We start from the raw sequence: 13289 nt of genomic DNA on the forward strand, positions 1-13289 counted from the left end.
AGGGGAGGGAGGGAGGGAGGGGAGGGAGGGAGGGAAAGAAGGAAAAGGGAGGCAGGGAAGGAAGGGAGGCAGGGAAGGAAGGGAGGCAGGGAAGGAAGGGAGGGAGGCAGGGAAGGAAGGGAGGGAGGCAGGGAAGGAAGGAAGGGATGGAGGAAGGGAAGGAAGGGAGGGAAGGAAGGGAGGGAGGGAGGGAAGGAAAGGAGGGAGGGAAGGAGGGAAAATTAAATGGATGTGGTTGTTTGAGAGATAATCCCTACCCACCACCTCCCCTGTCCCTGAAGCTGAGTAGGACAATGCTGAATTTCTAAGGGGGAGAAGGATTTCAGCCCCTCTCTAAGACACTGGGATTTGTACTTTTCATTCTTCTGCTAACCAAGAAGTGCAGTGTAAAGTAAATGGTCCTGGATACCTTAGCATGCCTAGGGAAGGTTTAAACTATTTGCTCCCATTTGGTCCCCTGAATAGCCCTGTTCACCTGCCTGTGGCAAGAGACGAGGGAAGGGAGTGAGTTAGAAGTCAGGAGGGAATGTACTTCAGGTATAGGGTAAATGCATGAAGGTAGGAAATAACATTTGGAGTATAGCTAGTGGGTCAGGTTGGCTGAGCATAGAATGTGGTAAAGGGAATAAGATGAGATAGACTAAAAAGGATATAGATGTATATAGATACATAGATATATCTATATATTGGAGATATAGAGAGATTATAGATGCATATACTTATTGTGTATATACATGTGTGTATCTATAGAGAAAGAAAAAGAGAGAAAGGGGGAATCAGGAAGAGAAAGAGAGGGAGGGAGGGGAGGGAGAGAGTCTCTTTGATCCATACATGCATACACACACACACACATCTTGTTCTATCATTGCTCCTCAGGAGCACTTACTGACACATTTAAAGTAAGAGGTGCTGGGGTAGAAGAATCCGTGGGCTAACACCCTGAAGATCAGGATTCTGTCACCATTATTTATATGAGCTTTACCTCCTTGAACCTTGGTTTTCACATTTTGTACAGGGGAGTTGATAATAAGCAGACGCATCATTTCTGTCTTTGTACCCACAGTGCCTAGAACAGTGCCTATAGCAGGCACAGAATAAATACTTTTTGAATATATCAACGACTTTATTTTAGGGCCAACAGGGAAGCTAGGTGGTGCTATAGTGCTCAGAGTGCTGGGACTGGAGTCAAAAAGATTCATCTTCCTGAGTTCAAATCAGACCTCAGACACTCACTAACTGTGTGACTCTGGACAAGTCACTTCACCCTGTTTGCTTCAGTTTCCTCATCTGTCAAATGAGCTGGAAAAGGAAACAACAAACCACTCCAGTATCTTTGCCAAGAAAACCCCAAATGAAGTCTTGAAGAGTCAGACATGACTGAAATGCCTGGTCTTCAGGGCCAATAAGAACAAATGAAACAATGCATGTGTCCTGGTCCCAATTCGAGTCGGCTGAGACGTCAAGCTAGGGCTATCTCATAAGAGGATGCCATCTTAGTGCTTCTTTCCTCCAGGTGTTCCTCAGCACACGACGAGGGTCATGGATATGGCAGCGTGTCGGAGATAATGGGGATCCCCTGGATACTGTACTCTTTACACGCTTTAAGAATATCATCAAAAAATGTCTAAGCAACTCCATTATCAACAAATTGGAAGAAGACAAATTAAACACAAGGTTTAACCATGCCACCTATGGTCTGCAGCCTCGTCACAGGTATCTTTTGAGATTGTAATCAATGTAATTCACTTTGACTATTGGTGTGGGCAAGTCTGATAAGAAATTCAGAAGTGGCTAATGGATAGTCCAGGTCTGACTTCCATAAGTCCAGGAGAGGGAGCAGTCTTTCCCCACTCTGTCCTTATGACTCGTGACTCAAGATCATAGATTTGGAGCTAGAAAGGCCCTTTGAGGTCATCTGGTCCAGTTCCTTTTTACAGATGGGGAATCTGAAATTCTTAGAAATTAATGTCTTGCCCAGGGGCACATAGCTAATAAGTGTCAAAGGCAGGATTTGAATTCGGGTCCTCTTCACTCCAAGTCTAGTACCCTATCCGTGCCATGTTGCCCTTTCTTTCTTCTCAGGCCATATTTTCCTCCAGTCCCCAACAGGGGCATAGGCCAGTAAACAGCAAGGACATGAGACATAGAGATGGAGCTTACCAAACTGCCAGTCAAAATAAACCCTCCTCCCCCATTGCCCCTTTTTAAGAAGCATATGCCCTGGTTTCTCCACCCTAGTTACAACTCTGATTAAAAGCCATACAGTTGAGACAGTATAATGATATTGTGTTCATCTTGAAAACTGACTCTAACCCTAGGGGAAATGAGCACCACAGTCTTTCTTTTTGATATGGTTAACACACCAGGTTTGGAGTCATAAAATTCATTTTGCCTCCATTTTTTTCTTCCAAAGAGAATTACTTCAGAGATGAAAAGGATAGGACAAAAATGCCTAAAAGTAGAAATCCAAGGTAAACAGAAAGTGGTTAAGAGAAGAGCTCAGAGCCAAGTCACCCTGCCAAGAATGACCAAGACCATTGAAAATACTGATTAATGATATTTCTGAGCCATTGGAGAAGGGGATAGAGTACTGGGCCTGGAGTCAGGAAGACCTGAGTTTGAATTCTATGCTCAGATATTTACTAGCTATGTGACTCGGGGTAAGTTGTAACCCCTGTCTACTTAAATTCCCTCAACTGTAAAATGGGGATAATAATCACACTCATACACACACACACACACACATAGAGGTTTAATGTGTGAATCAAATAAGATAGTATTTGTAAAGCACTTAGCATGGTGACTGATGCATAGTAGGCACTTATTAATCTTCCTTTTCCCCCAGAAGCAATTAGGTGGCACAGTGTATAGGGTACTAGGCTGGGAGTCAGGAGTGCAGGGACTCCTCTTCCTGAGTTCAAATCCAGCCTCAGACACTTACTTAGCTGTGTGACCCTGGAAAAGTCACAACCTCATTGACTTCAGTTTCTTCCTCTGTAAAGTGAGCTGGAGAAGGAAATGGCAAACGGCTCCAGTACCTTTGCCAAGAAAGCCCCGAATGGGGTCAGAAAGAGTCAGACATACCTAAATAAACAACTAAATAGCAATCTTTCCCTACCCCTTCCCCTGCTAGTCAGTGATATTTGAAAGATCACAGAGAATAGAAGAGATGCTATTGCTCTGACTGCCAAAGTATGATGCAGAATTTAAAAGCTGCTGGGCAACGATCTTTATTTCAATTCCTGGAAAAATTCTAGAAAGTTTGGTTCGTGAACATCTGGGGGGTGGGGGAAATGCCATGAAAACAAAGAGGCTTCCTCAAGAACAGATTATGCCAAACTCACCTCATTTCCTTATCTGATGGTTATTAAATGGACAGATCAAGGGAATGATGCTAATATAATTAACTGAAGGTTTGGCAAAGTATTTGGCAAACATCCTGCTTGCAATGCTTTTACACAAGATGGGGGAGTGTGGGCTACATGACAATAAAGTCAAAGATCTTCAGAACTAGCTGAATGTCTGGACCAAAGTCAAGGACATACCCAGGAGATTCTCAGAGATGGGTTTTTTTTTAGTACTATGCTACTTAACATTTTTACCAGTGCCTTAGATAAAAGTATGGATGGCATGCTTGTCAGATTTTCAAAAGACAAAAATCTATATGGCATAGCGAGGAAATTGAATGAAAGAGATAGAATCCAAACAGATTTGGGGAGAATTGAATATTGCCTAAATCAAATAAAATTTAATTTAATAGGCATAAGCATAAAAACTTATATTTGGGTTCCAAAGTTATTTTTACAAGTATGACATGAAGCACACGGCTAGACAGCAGTTTTTCTGAACTTAATAAATATTTGTTGTATTATATCATATTGTATTAGCAAACACTGGAAAAAGAATTAGGACCATCATTCGGACCTAATTTAGTGAAACAATGCTTTCTGATGAAAAAGCTCTCACAAGCAGATCTGAATTTGATGGCCACACCACTAGATGACTTTTTTATATTTATACAGATATTTGTATATAATTAGTGAATAGTTAGATGTCTTCAGGCACAAATCACAGAATCACAAAATTTTAGACTTGGAAGGGCCTCTGAGGCCCTTTGGTCAAATCCTTACTGAAAAAAGAATCACACTCCTCTCCCCTACAATATACTTGACAAATATCCATACAGTCTTTTCTTAAACAGCTAACTCCAAGGGAGGGGACCAACTACTTCTATACCTCCCAAGGCATTCCATTCTACTCTTGGGTAGCTCTAACTGTTAGGAATGGTTTGGAAATTTGTCTCTGTATGTTCCCTCCATTGTTATTAGTCCTGCCCTCTCAACTCAAAGCAGAAAAAAACTAACCTATCTTCCAGGTGATAACCCTCCAAAAATAGGGGACACCCTCAATTTGAAGTTAAGTATCATCACTCTCTTTAGTTTTCTCTAATTTAATAACTTAAAGAAATGGATCTCTAATACCAAGTTAGCTCCCATTTCTGATCTCTAGGTCAGTTCCTTCCATATTAAAAAGTAATCCTTGTGAATTTGTTCTGCCCACAACAGGTACTCAGAATCAGACAGCATTAACATCACTTTGCTAATATTTCCAAAGGAGGTTTACATTTTTGAAAGGAGATCTTTACTTCTCACTATTTATCTTTCAGGTTCCTAAGTCATCAACCTACTTTCAGCGATGATTTACCTAACCACATAATTGCTGGAAGACTGCTGGTGAAAGCAAACGTGAAACAATTCACTGAAACAACTGCCATCTTTGAGGATGGTACAGAAGAAAGTATAGATGTTGTTATCTTTGCCACTGGATATAATGTTTCCTTTCCTTTCCTGGATAATGATTCAGCTATCTTGGATAGCCAGTACTCCTTGTTTAAATATGTCTTCCCTCCTCAACTAGAAAAACCAACATTAGCATTCATTGGTTTTATACAGCCAGTAGGAGCTACTATTCCAACATCAGAAATCCAGAGCCGATGGGCCACACGTGTGTTCAAAGGTATGTGAGAGACTGGACTCAAAGACAAAAAAAAAAGAAAGATAAGTCAACTGTGGCATTCTTTAAGTGATTCTAACAAAGTCTATCAGATTCCATATTTAATCCTAAATATGTCCATTGACCTGTTACAGTACTTCAAAGTCCATCATCAGAAATCTATGCCTTTGAGTTATGAAGGGTTTTTTTTAATATTTCCTATGTTTCCCTATTTGAATGAAAATATTCTTGGGAGAGGTAACACTATTAGCTAGCACCATAGCAGAGGTAAGACTGCTAGATTTCTTCAAATTGTGAGCGCAAAGTTAAGAATAAGGCTCTATGGAGCTAGAACACAGAGATGTCTGAGAGGCTGGAATATCAGCAGGGATAAAAAGACTTGTAGAAGGGAAACTAGGAGGGACAACAAATGCTAACCTTTACCAAGGATCTGCCATGGATACATGAGGAGAACTGAAAAAGACATGCTCTGGATCCCTCAGCTAACACATGTCTAAATCACAACCTCTGACTAAAGCTAAATTCTACTGCTAGGAAAGTGTCAGAACTAAGCTTGGCATAGCTGTTGAATAGGAAGGGGTTGAGGCAGAAGGAATTTAGGGCCAGAATAAAGTGGCAAAGGAAAATGATATACCTTCATGTTTCTCTTCACCTCTGAAATTATTTCCGTCATATTCTTCCACAGTTTACTAATGGGAAATAACAGCAACATCACTTTGTTGGTGGTGTTGTCATTTTCAGTCACATCCAACTCTACATTTGGGGTTTTCTTGACAAAAATCCTAGAGTGGTTTGCCATTTCCTTCTCCAGCTCATTTGACAGATGAGAAACTAAAGACAACAGGGTTAAGTGACTTGCCCAAGGTCACACAACTAGTAAGTGTCTGAGACTGAGTTTGAACTTATAAAGATATGTCTTCTTGACTCCAGGTATCTACTGCACCACCTACCTGCCCAATAACAGCTCAAACATCAATAGAAAGTCCTATAAATAGATCTAGCAGGGATTTTCCAATTCATTTTTTTTCAAACTCCCATTTGTGGCCTCCTTATTAGTGATAAGGAATTCTGGGACATCTAAAAAGCATGAAATTGGATAGAAGATAAGTTATAAATTTTAGAAACTGACCAGGAAATAATATCAAAGAGAAATAGCAGGAAAAGATGCAGAGAAAATATGAAAAAGCACCAAAATAGTATGGCAAAGTGGAAAGAATACTGGCTCTGAAGTTTAGGACCTGTGTTCAAATCCCAGCATTCTCTTATAGATAGAATGTTGGATGTGGAAGTGGAAAGACCTGGATTTGAATCCCACCTCAGACACTGGCTAACCCTGTCACCCTAAGCAAGTCACTTTCTGTATCTCAATTTTCTCATCTCTAAACAAAAGGAATAAGAATTTATCAAGCACCTATTGTGTGCCATGCAAAACTTTGCCAATATAATTTCATTTACTCTGTACAATGAAGAGATTGAACTTGATGATCTCATAAGTCACTCCCAACTCTAAATCTCTGATTCTTTAAGAAAGTAGTCAACAAGTAATTTCTAAGTACCTCCTGGAAAGCATAGTGCTGTTCTAGCACCAAAATCTTATTGTTATACCCTGAAGCATTCTTTTTTACCCTAAGAGAAAACCTATTTTCTTTTTCTTAGTGGAAACTTCTGTGTGTGTATTGTTTTACAAAAGAAACAGGAACTGCCTAAATTATGATGAATAAGTTTAGTATCTCCTGGATTTTAACAGTCATAACACTCCTTTGTTGAGGGCACCTGCTTGAGTCGTTGTTATAAAGGAAGGTTATTGGGAAGAGAAAACATTGGTTTTGTTTTTAACTGATAAAACATTTTTAAAAGAGCAAATGTAAAAGAAAACAGAGAGAATAAGAAGGAAAGAAGGTGAGGTTGGGGAGTAATAGGAGAATGGCAGTAATTACTACAAAAGGAACTATGAGAGATGAGCACAGTGACTACTTTCAGAAAACTGAAAAGAGAGGTATTCCATCAGGTGCCAGAGATCTGAAGATGCAAAGATGTGCTTTTCTGACATAACAGAAATATTTAAGCCAGACTAAATGACATGTGAACCATGTCTGATGGCATATGATACATCACATACTCATAATCCACTGTTTCTCTATCAGGAGAGAAAGATAAACTTCACCTCCAGTTTTCTGGAATCAAGATGGATCATTACATTCATTTGAATTCTGATGCCTTTTACTATAATTTTCCCCTATATTATTGTGGCTATTGTGAATAATATTTTCATAGTTCTGCCTTTTCTCTCTGCATCAGTATGTAGGAGTTTTTCTGATTTTCTCCAAATTCCTTACTTTTCTCTTTTCTTACAATGCAATAATGAAGTGTCCCAAAAGTCTTCGTGTTGTTTTAAGCTGTTAAAGATTTACAGCATAATTAATTGGTCCAGCCATTCATCAATCAATGGGCATTCACGTTGCTTCCAGTTTTGCCTTGTTATCACAAGATTCACTTATCCCTCTTGGGAACAGAGATTGAAGTTCTAGTACATTTGTGCCTTAGGAAGACAAAGTGAGTGCTGAAAAATAACGACATTTTTCTCTGACTGCCATGAGTTCAAAGATCAGGTATGGTAGAATCAGGTCACACAATACTGTATTAGAAGATTCAGGGGAGAAAATATTCACCGAAACACATGCAGATCATAAAATGCGTTCTTAACATTTTTAAGTTGTTTGGAAAAAATAGACAAAGAAGCAATTTGCATCTCCCTCCCACCTTCCCCAGCCCCAAATTTCTAATACTATGAAGAAGTGAACTTATTCTTACACTGACAGGAAATCTAGCATGCCATTCATTTTTTAAATATATTTTTCCCCAATTGCATGTGCACATTTAATCCTTTTTTAAAATTTTGAATTCCAAATTCTCTCCTTCTTTCCCTTCCCTCCTCATTGAGAAGGCAAGTAATTTGATCTAGACTATATATGCCAGAACACCATTCCTAGAGATCCTTCACTTTTGGACTTTGGATTTGATTTCCAAAGAAAGCTAGTGGGAATATCATGGTTGCCTCCGAAAACTACTTCCCCCCGCCCCATTCAGTGGTTCCCCCAAAGAGTCCTAATCATCTTCTGGATATTATTTCCTAGGGCTGAACAAATTACCTTCAGTGAGCTACATGATGACTGAAATCAAACGGATAAGAACTTCTCTGGAAAAACAGTAAGAAACTTGACTGTTGGCAAAGTGCAATTGATTGCTTAAGTCATTTTTGGGGTTTCCTTTACATTTTATTGATCATCAAATCTGGGTCTGGACAAGGGAGCAAATGATTATCTGGTTCTGTTCTCAATAGTATCATTAATGCTTGCAAATTTTAATTTGTATGTTGAATGTGTAGTTTCAGATGGCCACATTATTGCTTATTGCTGCTATTATTTAACTTTCATAGGATGCCAGGCACAAAGTATTTAGGATCTACCCATCCCTTTGGCAATCTTTGATTCTATTAATTAGGTGCATTAGAGAAACAAAGTATCAAAAGATTGCCCCATCTGTTTTAAGGATTAAGGCAAACAAAAGAACAATACCTCTGAAGTGAGGGAGAAAAGCAAATATCCTCCAATCGATCTGAACAAATTCAAAACCAAACAAATCATACACATACATAGAACTAGATATAATGTGGAGATATATAGAGAGAGAGAGATTATGTTATTTATGCCATCTATGATACTGTACCTTAATATCCAAAGATCATAGAATCATCTAAATCCAGAAGGCCATTTAGTCCCACTCTCATTTTACAGTTGAGGAAACTGAGTCTTAGCTTGGTAACAGACTTGCCCAAAGTCACAGACCATTAAGTGTCAGAAGTAGGATTCCATTTCTTGTTAGCTGATTCTAGAGCCTACGTTCTTCCCACTGTTCCATGCTTATTCAAGTATTTCTATCACTTATAACAGATAATCAGCAATAAACTGTAATTATCTTCATCAAGACTATTTCAAAGACCATCATGCTGATATATATATATATATATATATACATATATATATATATTCAAAGTTTAAATTAGACTTGACCCTTATTGAGCTTACAAATTTGTAAGGATGGTAAGAACACAAACATGAATTACCAAAATACCAAAATGAACATAAATTCACAAGAGAGGTACAAAGAAATACAAGGAAGGACACATTTTTTTCCCTACAGGAGAGCCAGGAAAGTATGGCAAACTTCAAATAGTTCCAAATGACTGGAGTGTAGTGTTTATAAACTATTACAAGGGTACCTAGGAGCTATACCACCCTCTGCCAATACCTGAAAGACAGGAAGCACATCCTTAAGGGCTAAAATCCTTCTGCACTAGTAGAGGTCCTATAAGAAAATTGAGCAGACTCAGAAAATATTCATTACTAGTGGGGTGAGGGCAAGTACAGGTAGACTATTTTAAGAAACCACTAAGGGGCAGTCAACAGCTGGTAGCTCTTAAAAATTGGCACCTGTAGATGTAACACAGAACAGTAGAAGTCAGTTCTCTGGTATAAATTGTTATAGACTTGGGACCAACTCTAGAATTTAGCTTTATGAGCACAGTATGTTCTTTGTGTTCTTGAAACAATGTCAGGACTACTAGTCACTAATTTCATCTATGTTCTTCTTAGAGGGATTTAAGGTTTTAGGAGAGTCTCCGCTCCCTTTTGTTTTTGTCTCCCTCTTGGTTATAGGAGTGAGCAGCAATAAGCGATGAGCAAACATCAGCTAAAAGACTTCTGTGTGTATAGAAGTATATTAGCGGGGCGGCCAGGTAGCACAGCAAGTAAGAGCACCGGCTCCAGTGTTGAGAAGACCCTGGAGATCGAATCCCGGGCTCAGACACTCAGCACCACACCCAGAAATAACTGGCCGTGTAACCTTGAGCAAGTTACTTAACCCCGATTGCTTAAAAAAAAAATTTTTTTTTAAAGTATATTAGCACAGGGGAAAGATTAAATAAAACATGCAAAAAATAATTTTAATATAGAATGATCCATGATAAGAACATAAAAGAAGTACAAATCAGCTTCTATCCAAGAGCACTGGATGTAGAGTCAGAGAGTTTGGGTTCATACCCAGTCCTCCCATTTACTACCTATATAACTGTGGATAAATGACTTAGCCAATCTGGACCTCAATTTCCCATCCAATCAAATATAAGCTCCTTGAGAACTGGGACTGTTTATGTTTGTCCCTGGTGCCTAGCAAAGTGCCTGGCACATAGTGGATGTTCAATGACTATTTCTTAAATTGCATTGAATCTAAAAAATTGAGAGGAATGGATTAGATAACTTCTAGATATTCATTTGGCTTTAAATCTAGGATCCTATGATTCCACGAGGAAAGTATTATTACTGACTAAAGGAATTAGGGAAGGCTTCATGGATGAAGTAGCATTTAATCTGGCTATTAAGGATGGATGGAATTTCAATAGGCAATGGGGATGGGCTATAGGGATGGCATTCCAGGCATCAAGAACAGTATGAGCAAACACACAGAGGTTAAAGGGAAACAAAATATGTGGGAGTCAACAAGTATTCCTGTCTGACTAGAGCAAAATGCAAGGGTAAGTATGAAATATACAAGAAGGTAGGAAGGTGCCATAATGTTGAGGGTTTGAATGACAATGAAAGGAATTCAATCTTTTTTACTAGGCCCTAGAAAGTCAGTGGAAGAAGGTATTGAACAGAAAAGTGGCATATTCGTCAATTAATATTTATTAAGTACCTACTATGTGCTAGGCCCTGTGCTTAGTGTTGAGATGTTATTGTTCAGTTGTTTTCAGTTCTGTCTGGCTCTTCATGACCCTATTTGGTGTTTTCTTGGCAAAAATACTGGAACGGTTTACGTTTCCATCACCAGCTCATTTTACAGATGAGAAAACTGAGGCCAACAGGGTTAAGTGACTTGCCCAGGGTCATACAGCTAATAAGAGTCTGAGACCAGATTTGAACTCAGGAAGATGAGTCTTCCTGACTTTAGGCCTGGGGCTCTGTCCATTGTACCACAGAGCTGCCTTAAGTATACAAATAAAACAAATGAAATGATCCCTACTCTTAAAAAAAAAGTCTTACATACTTAGAGAAGTAAAGTAGTAAAATACAAGGTAATCAGAGACTGAGCACAACAGTAGTCAAAAAGCATTTCACATTGAAGGTGATGTTGAGCGACTTAATAGTCATTTATTAAGTACGTAATATGTGACTTTGTGTGGGGGGCACTGTGATAATAAATGACAGCTAAGAGAACAATGAGCACAGGAGGGATTGAATCTAAAGAAATTTCAAAGCTATAATCAACAGGACCCAACAATGGATTGTGTGGGAGTAGAGGGAGAGAGGCAATTCAAAGGCATCACAAAGGTTTAGAATAAATGTGATAGGTGGAGTGGAGAAGTTAGAAAGTTTAAGATTTTAGGAAAAGTTAAATCCAGTCTGAGACATGTTGAGCTAGAGGTGCTGTCTAGTTCAAATAATCATTTCATTTCCTTGACTGGCATTCAAAATCCTGCACCATATGGCAGCATCCTACCTTTGTATGTATCTCATGCTTTGCTCTATGTATTGTGTTCTAGTTAAATGGGGCTTTTGAAGGAATGGGATATATGAGTCTGAAGCTTGAGAAAGAGGTCAGGATTAGAGAGAGAGAGAGAGTTGGGATTCATCTGTATAGGGACTGTAAAATGGGAGAATGTGTTTGCCAAGGAAGAGAATATTGGGCTATGAGGGAAGAGGAATGGGGCTCGACCTCGAAGAACTCTGAGGCAGAGCTTGATATCCAAATACCGAGGTGGCATCTTAAATAGTGACAACCAACTTCAGAGTGAAGTGAAGCCTTCTAAAGAACAGGAGTTGGGTAAGGAGGTAAAGAAAGCATTTTAAACATACGTGTTAAGCTGTCTGTGACTTTTCAAATAGTTTTGATGGGGAAAATGGTACTTGAGAATAATCACAAAAGAGTATTTGAACCAGAGATTGTCGGATAAATTTCTAGCAATTTCTTTCTCATCTTCCCACTAACAGAGTTCCACACAACACAGTGGAAATTATCTCTCAAAGACATAAGGAGAGAGACCAAATTCTGACCTGGAGTTTCTCATCTTTCCCTTTGGGTTACAGGTTCGTGGTAAGCCTTCGTGATGAACGCCGAGTTCAATACATTGAGTATATGGATGAAATTGCCTTGGAAATAGGAGTAAAGCCCAGACTCCTTTCTCTCTTCTTCTGGGATCCCAAGTTGGCCTTAAAAATCTTCTTTGGTCCCTGTACTCCATACCAGTTCCGCCTACAGGGACCTGGGAAATGGGCAGGGGCCAGGGCTGCCATTTTGACTCAGAGAGAACGTATCATCAAACCCTTGAGAACTCGAATTGTCAGTAATGACCAGCTTCCATCCTCTGTGCCATTTTGGCTTTTAGGTGCTAGTATGGCTGTTCTCATTGTTCTTGCCTTAGTGTTATTTTAGGGATATCTCTTTCATCATACCCATCATATAGACCAACTGTGATACAGATTGGTTAAGGGCCAGATGAAGTACCACTGGGCTTTTGCTTCATTAGGTAGTAGAGTAGTTAGTTATTTGCCAACACATTTCTCATGCAGATTTGAGTCACAAATGACAGGCTTCCAATTAAAACAAACTTTAGCTGTGTATCCCTTTGGGGGCTCCAAAGTTAGTGCTCTGATTCCATATCATTCATATATCTCAGTAGAATAAATAAGTAAACATACCTTATCTGAACAAAATGATGAATACTTTTTGTGTGCACATGTATTACCATTTTCAGATGTCTATAGGTAATAATAATTAATATTAATAAAATTAAATTTCATTTCAAAGCATTATTTCTCTCTACTCATCTCTGTCTTCTGGATTTCCTAACTTTCTTTAGGTTCCAACTAAAATCATACCTCCTACAAAAAGTCTAGATTAATGCAGCTAGGTGGTTCAGTGAATAGAGTACTGGCCCTGGCATTAGGAAGACCAGAGTTCAAATTTGGCCTCAGACACTTGATCAAACTTACTAGCCATGTGACCTTGGACAAGTCACTTAACCCTGATTGCCCTGCCTTCCCCCTCCAAAAAAAGTCTCCAATGACCCCCTTTAATGTTAATACTTTCCCTTTGAGATTATCTGCAAGTTATCCTATATGTGTGTGTGTACATGTAAATAGATCATCAAAGAACTCAAATTCTAATGGGGGAAACAACATACAAATAAAATATAAACATGTTTAAAAGATAAATACAGT

General features: G+C 39.0%; 1 protein-coding gene across 2 annotated transcripts in view; it reads left to right on the forward strand.

Annotated features, from left to right (window-relative positions):
- The window catches only part of LOC138166228 (flavin-containing monooxygenase 5-like), a 35192-nt gene extending 22314 nt beyond the window's left edge, over nt 1–12878 (forward strand). For both annotated transcript variants that reach the window (XM_069094696.1, XM_069094695.1), the window contains 4 exons: nt 1514–1713; nt 4667–5016; nt 8148–8220; nt 12156–12878. In XM_069094696.1, coding sequence (XP_068950797.1) covers nt 1514–1713; nt 4667–5016; nt 8148–8220; nt 12156–12501 — 969 coding nt within the window. In that variant the 3' untranslated portion in view covers nt 12502–12878. The remainder of the gene's footprint in view (nt 1–1513; nt 1714–4666; nt 5017–8147; nt 8221–12155) is intronic.
- Nucleotides 12879–13289: the final 411 nt, after the last annotated feature.

The sequence above is a fragment of the Petaurus breviceps genome, unplaced genomic scaffold (assembly GCF_028583685.1).
Source record: "Petaurus breviceps papuanus isolate PSGF00001 unplaced genomic scaffold, PetGlider_PUasm1.0 220, whole genome shotgun sequence".
Lineage (NCBI taxonomy): Eukaryota > Metazoa > Chordata > Mammalia > Diprotodontia > Petauridae > Petaurus > Petaurus breviceps.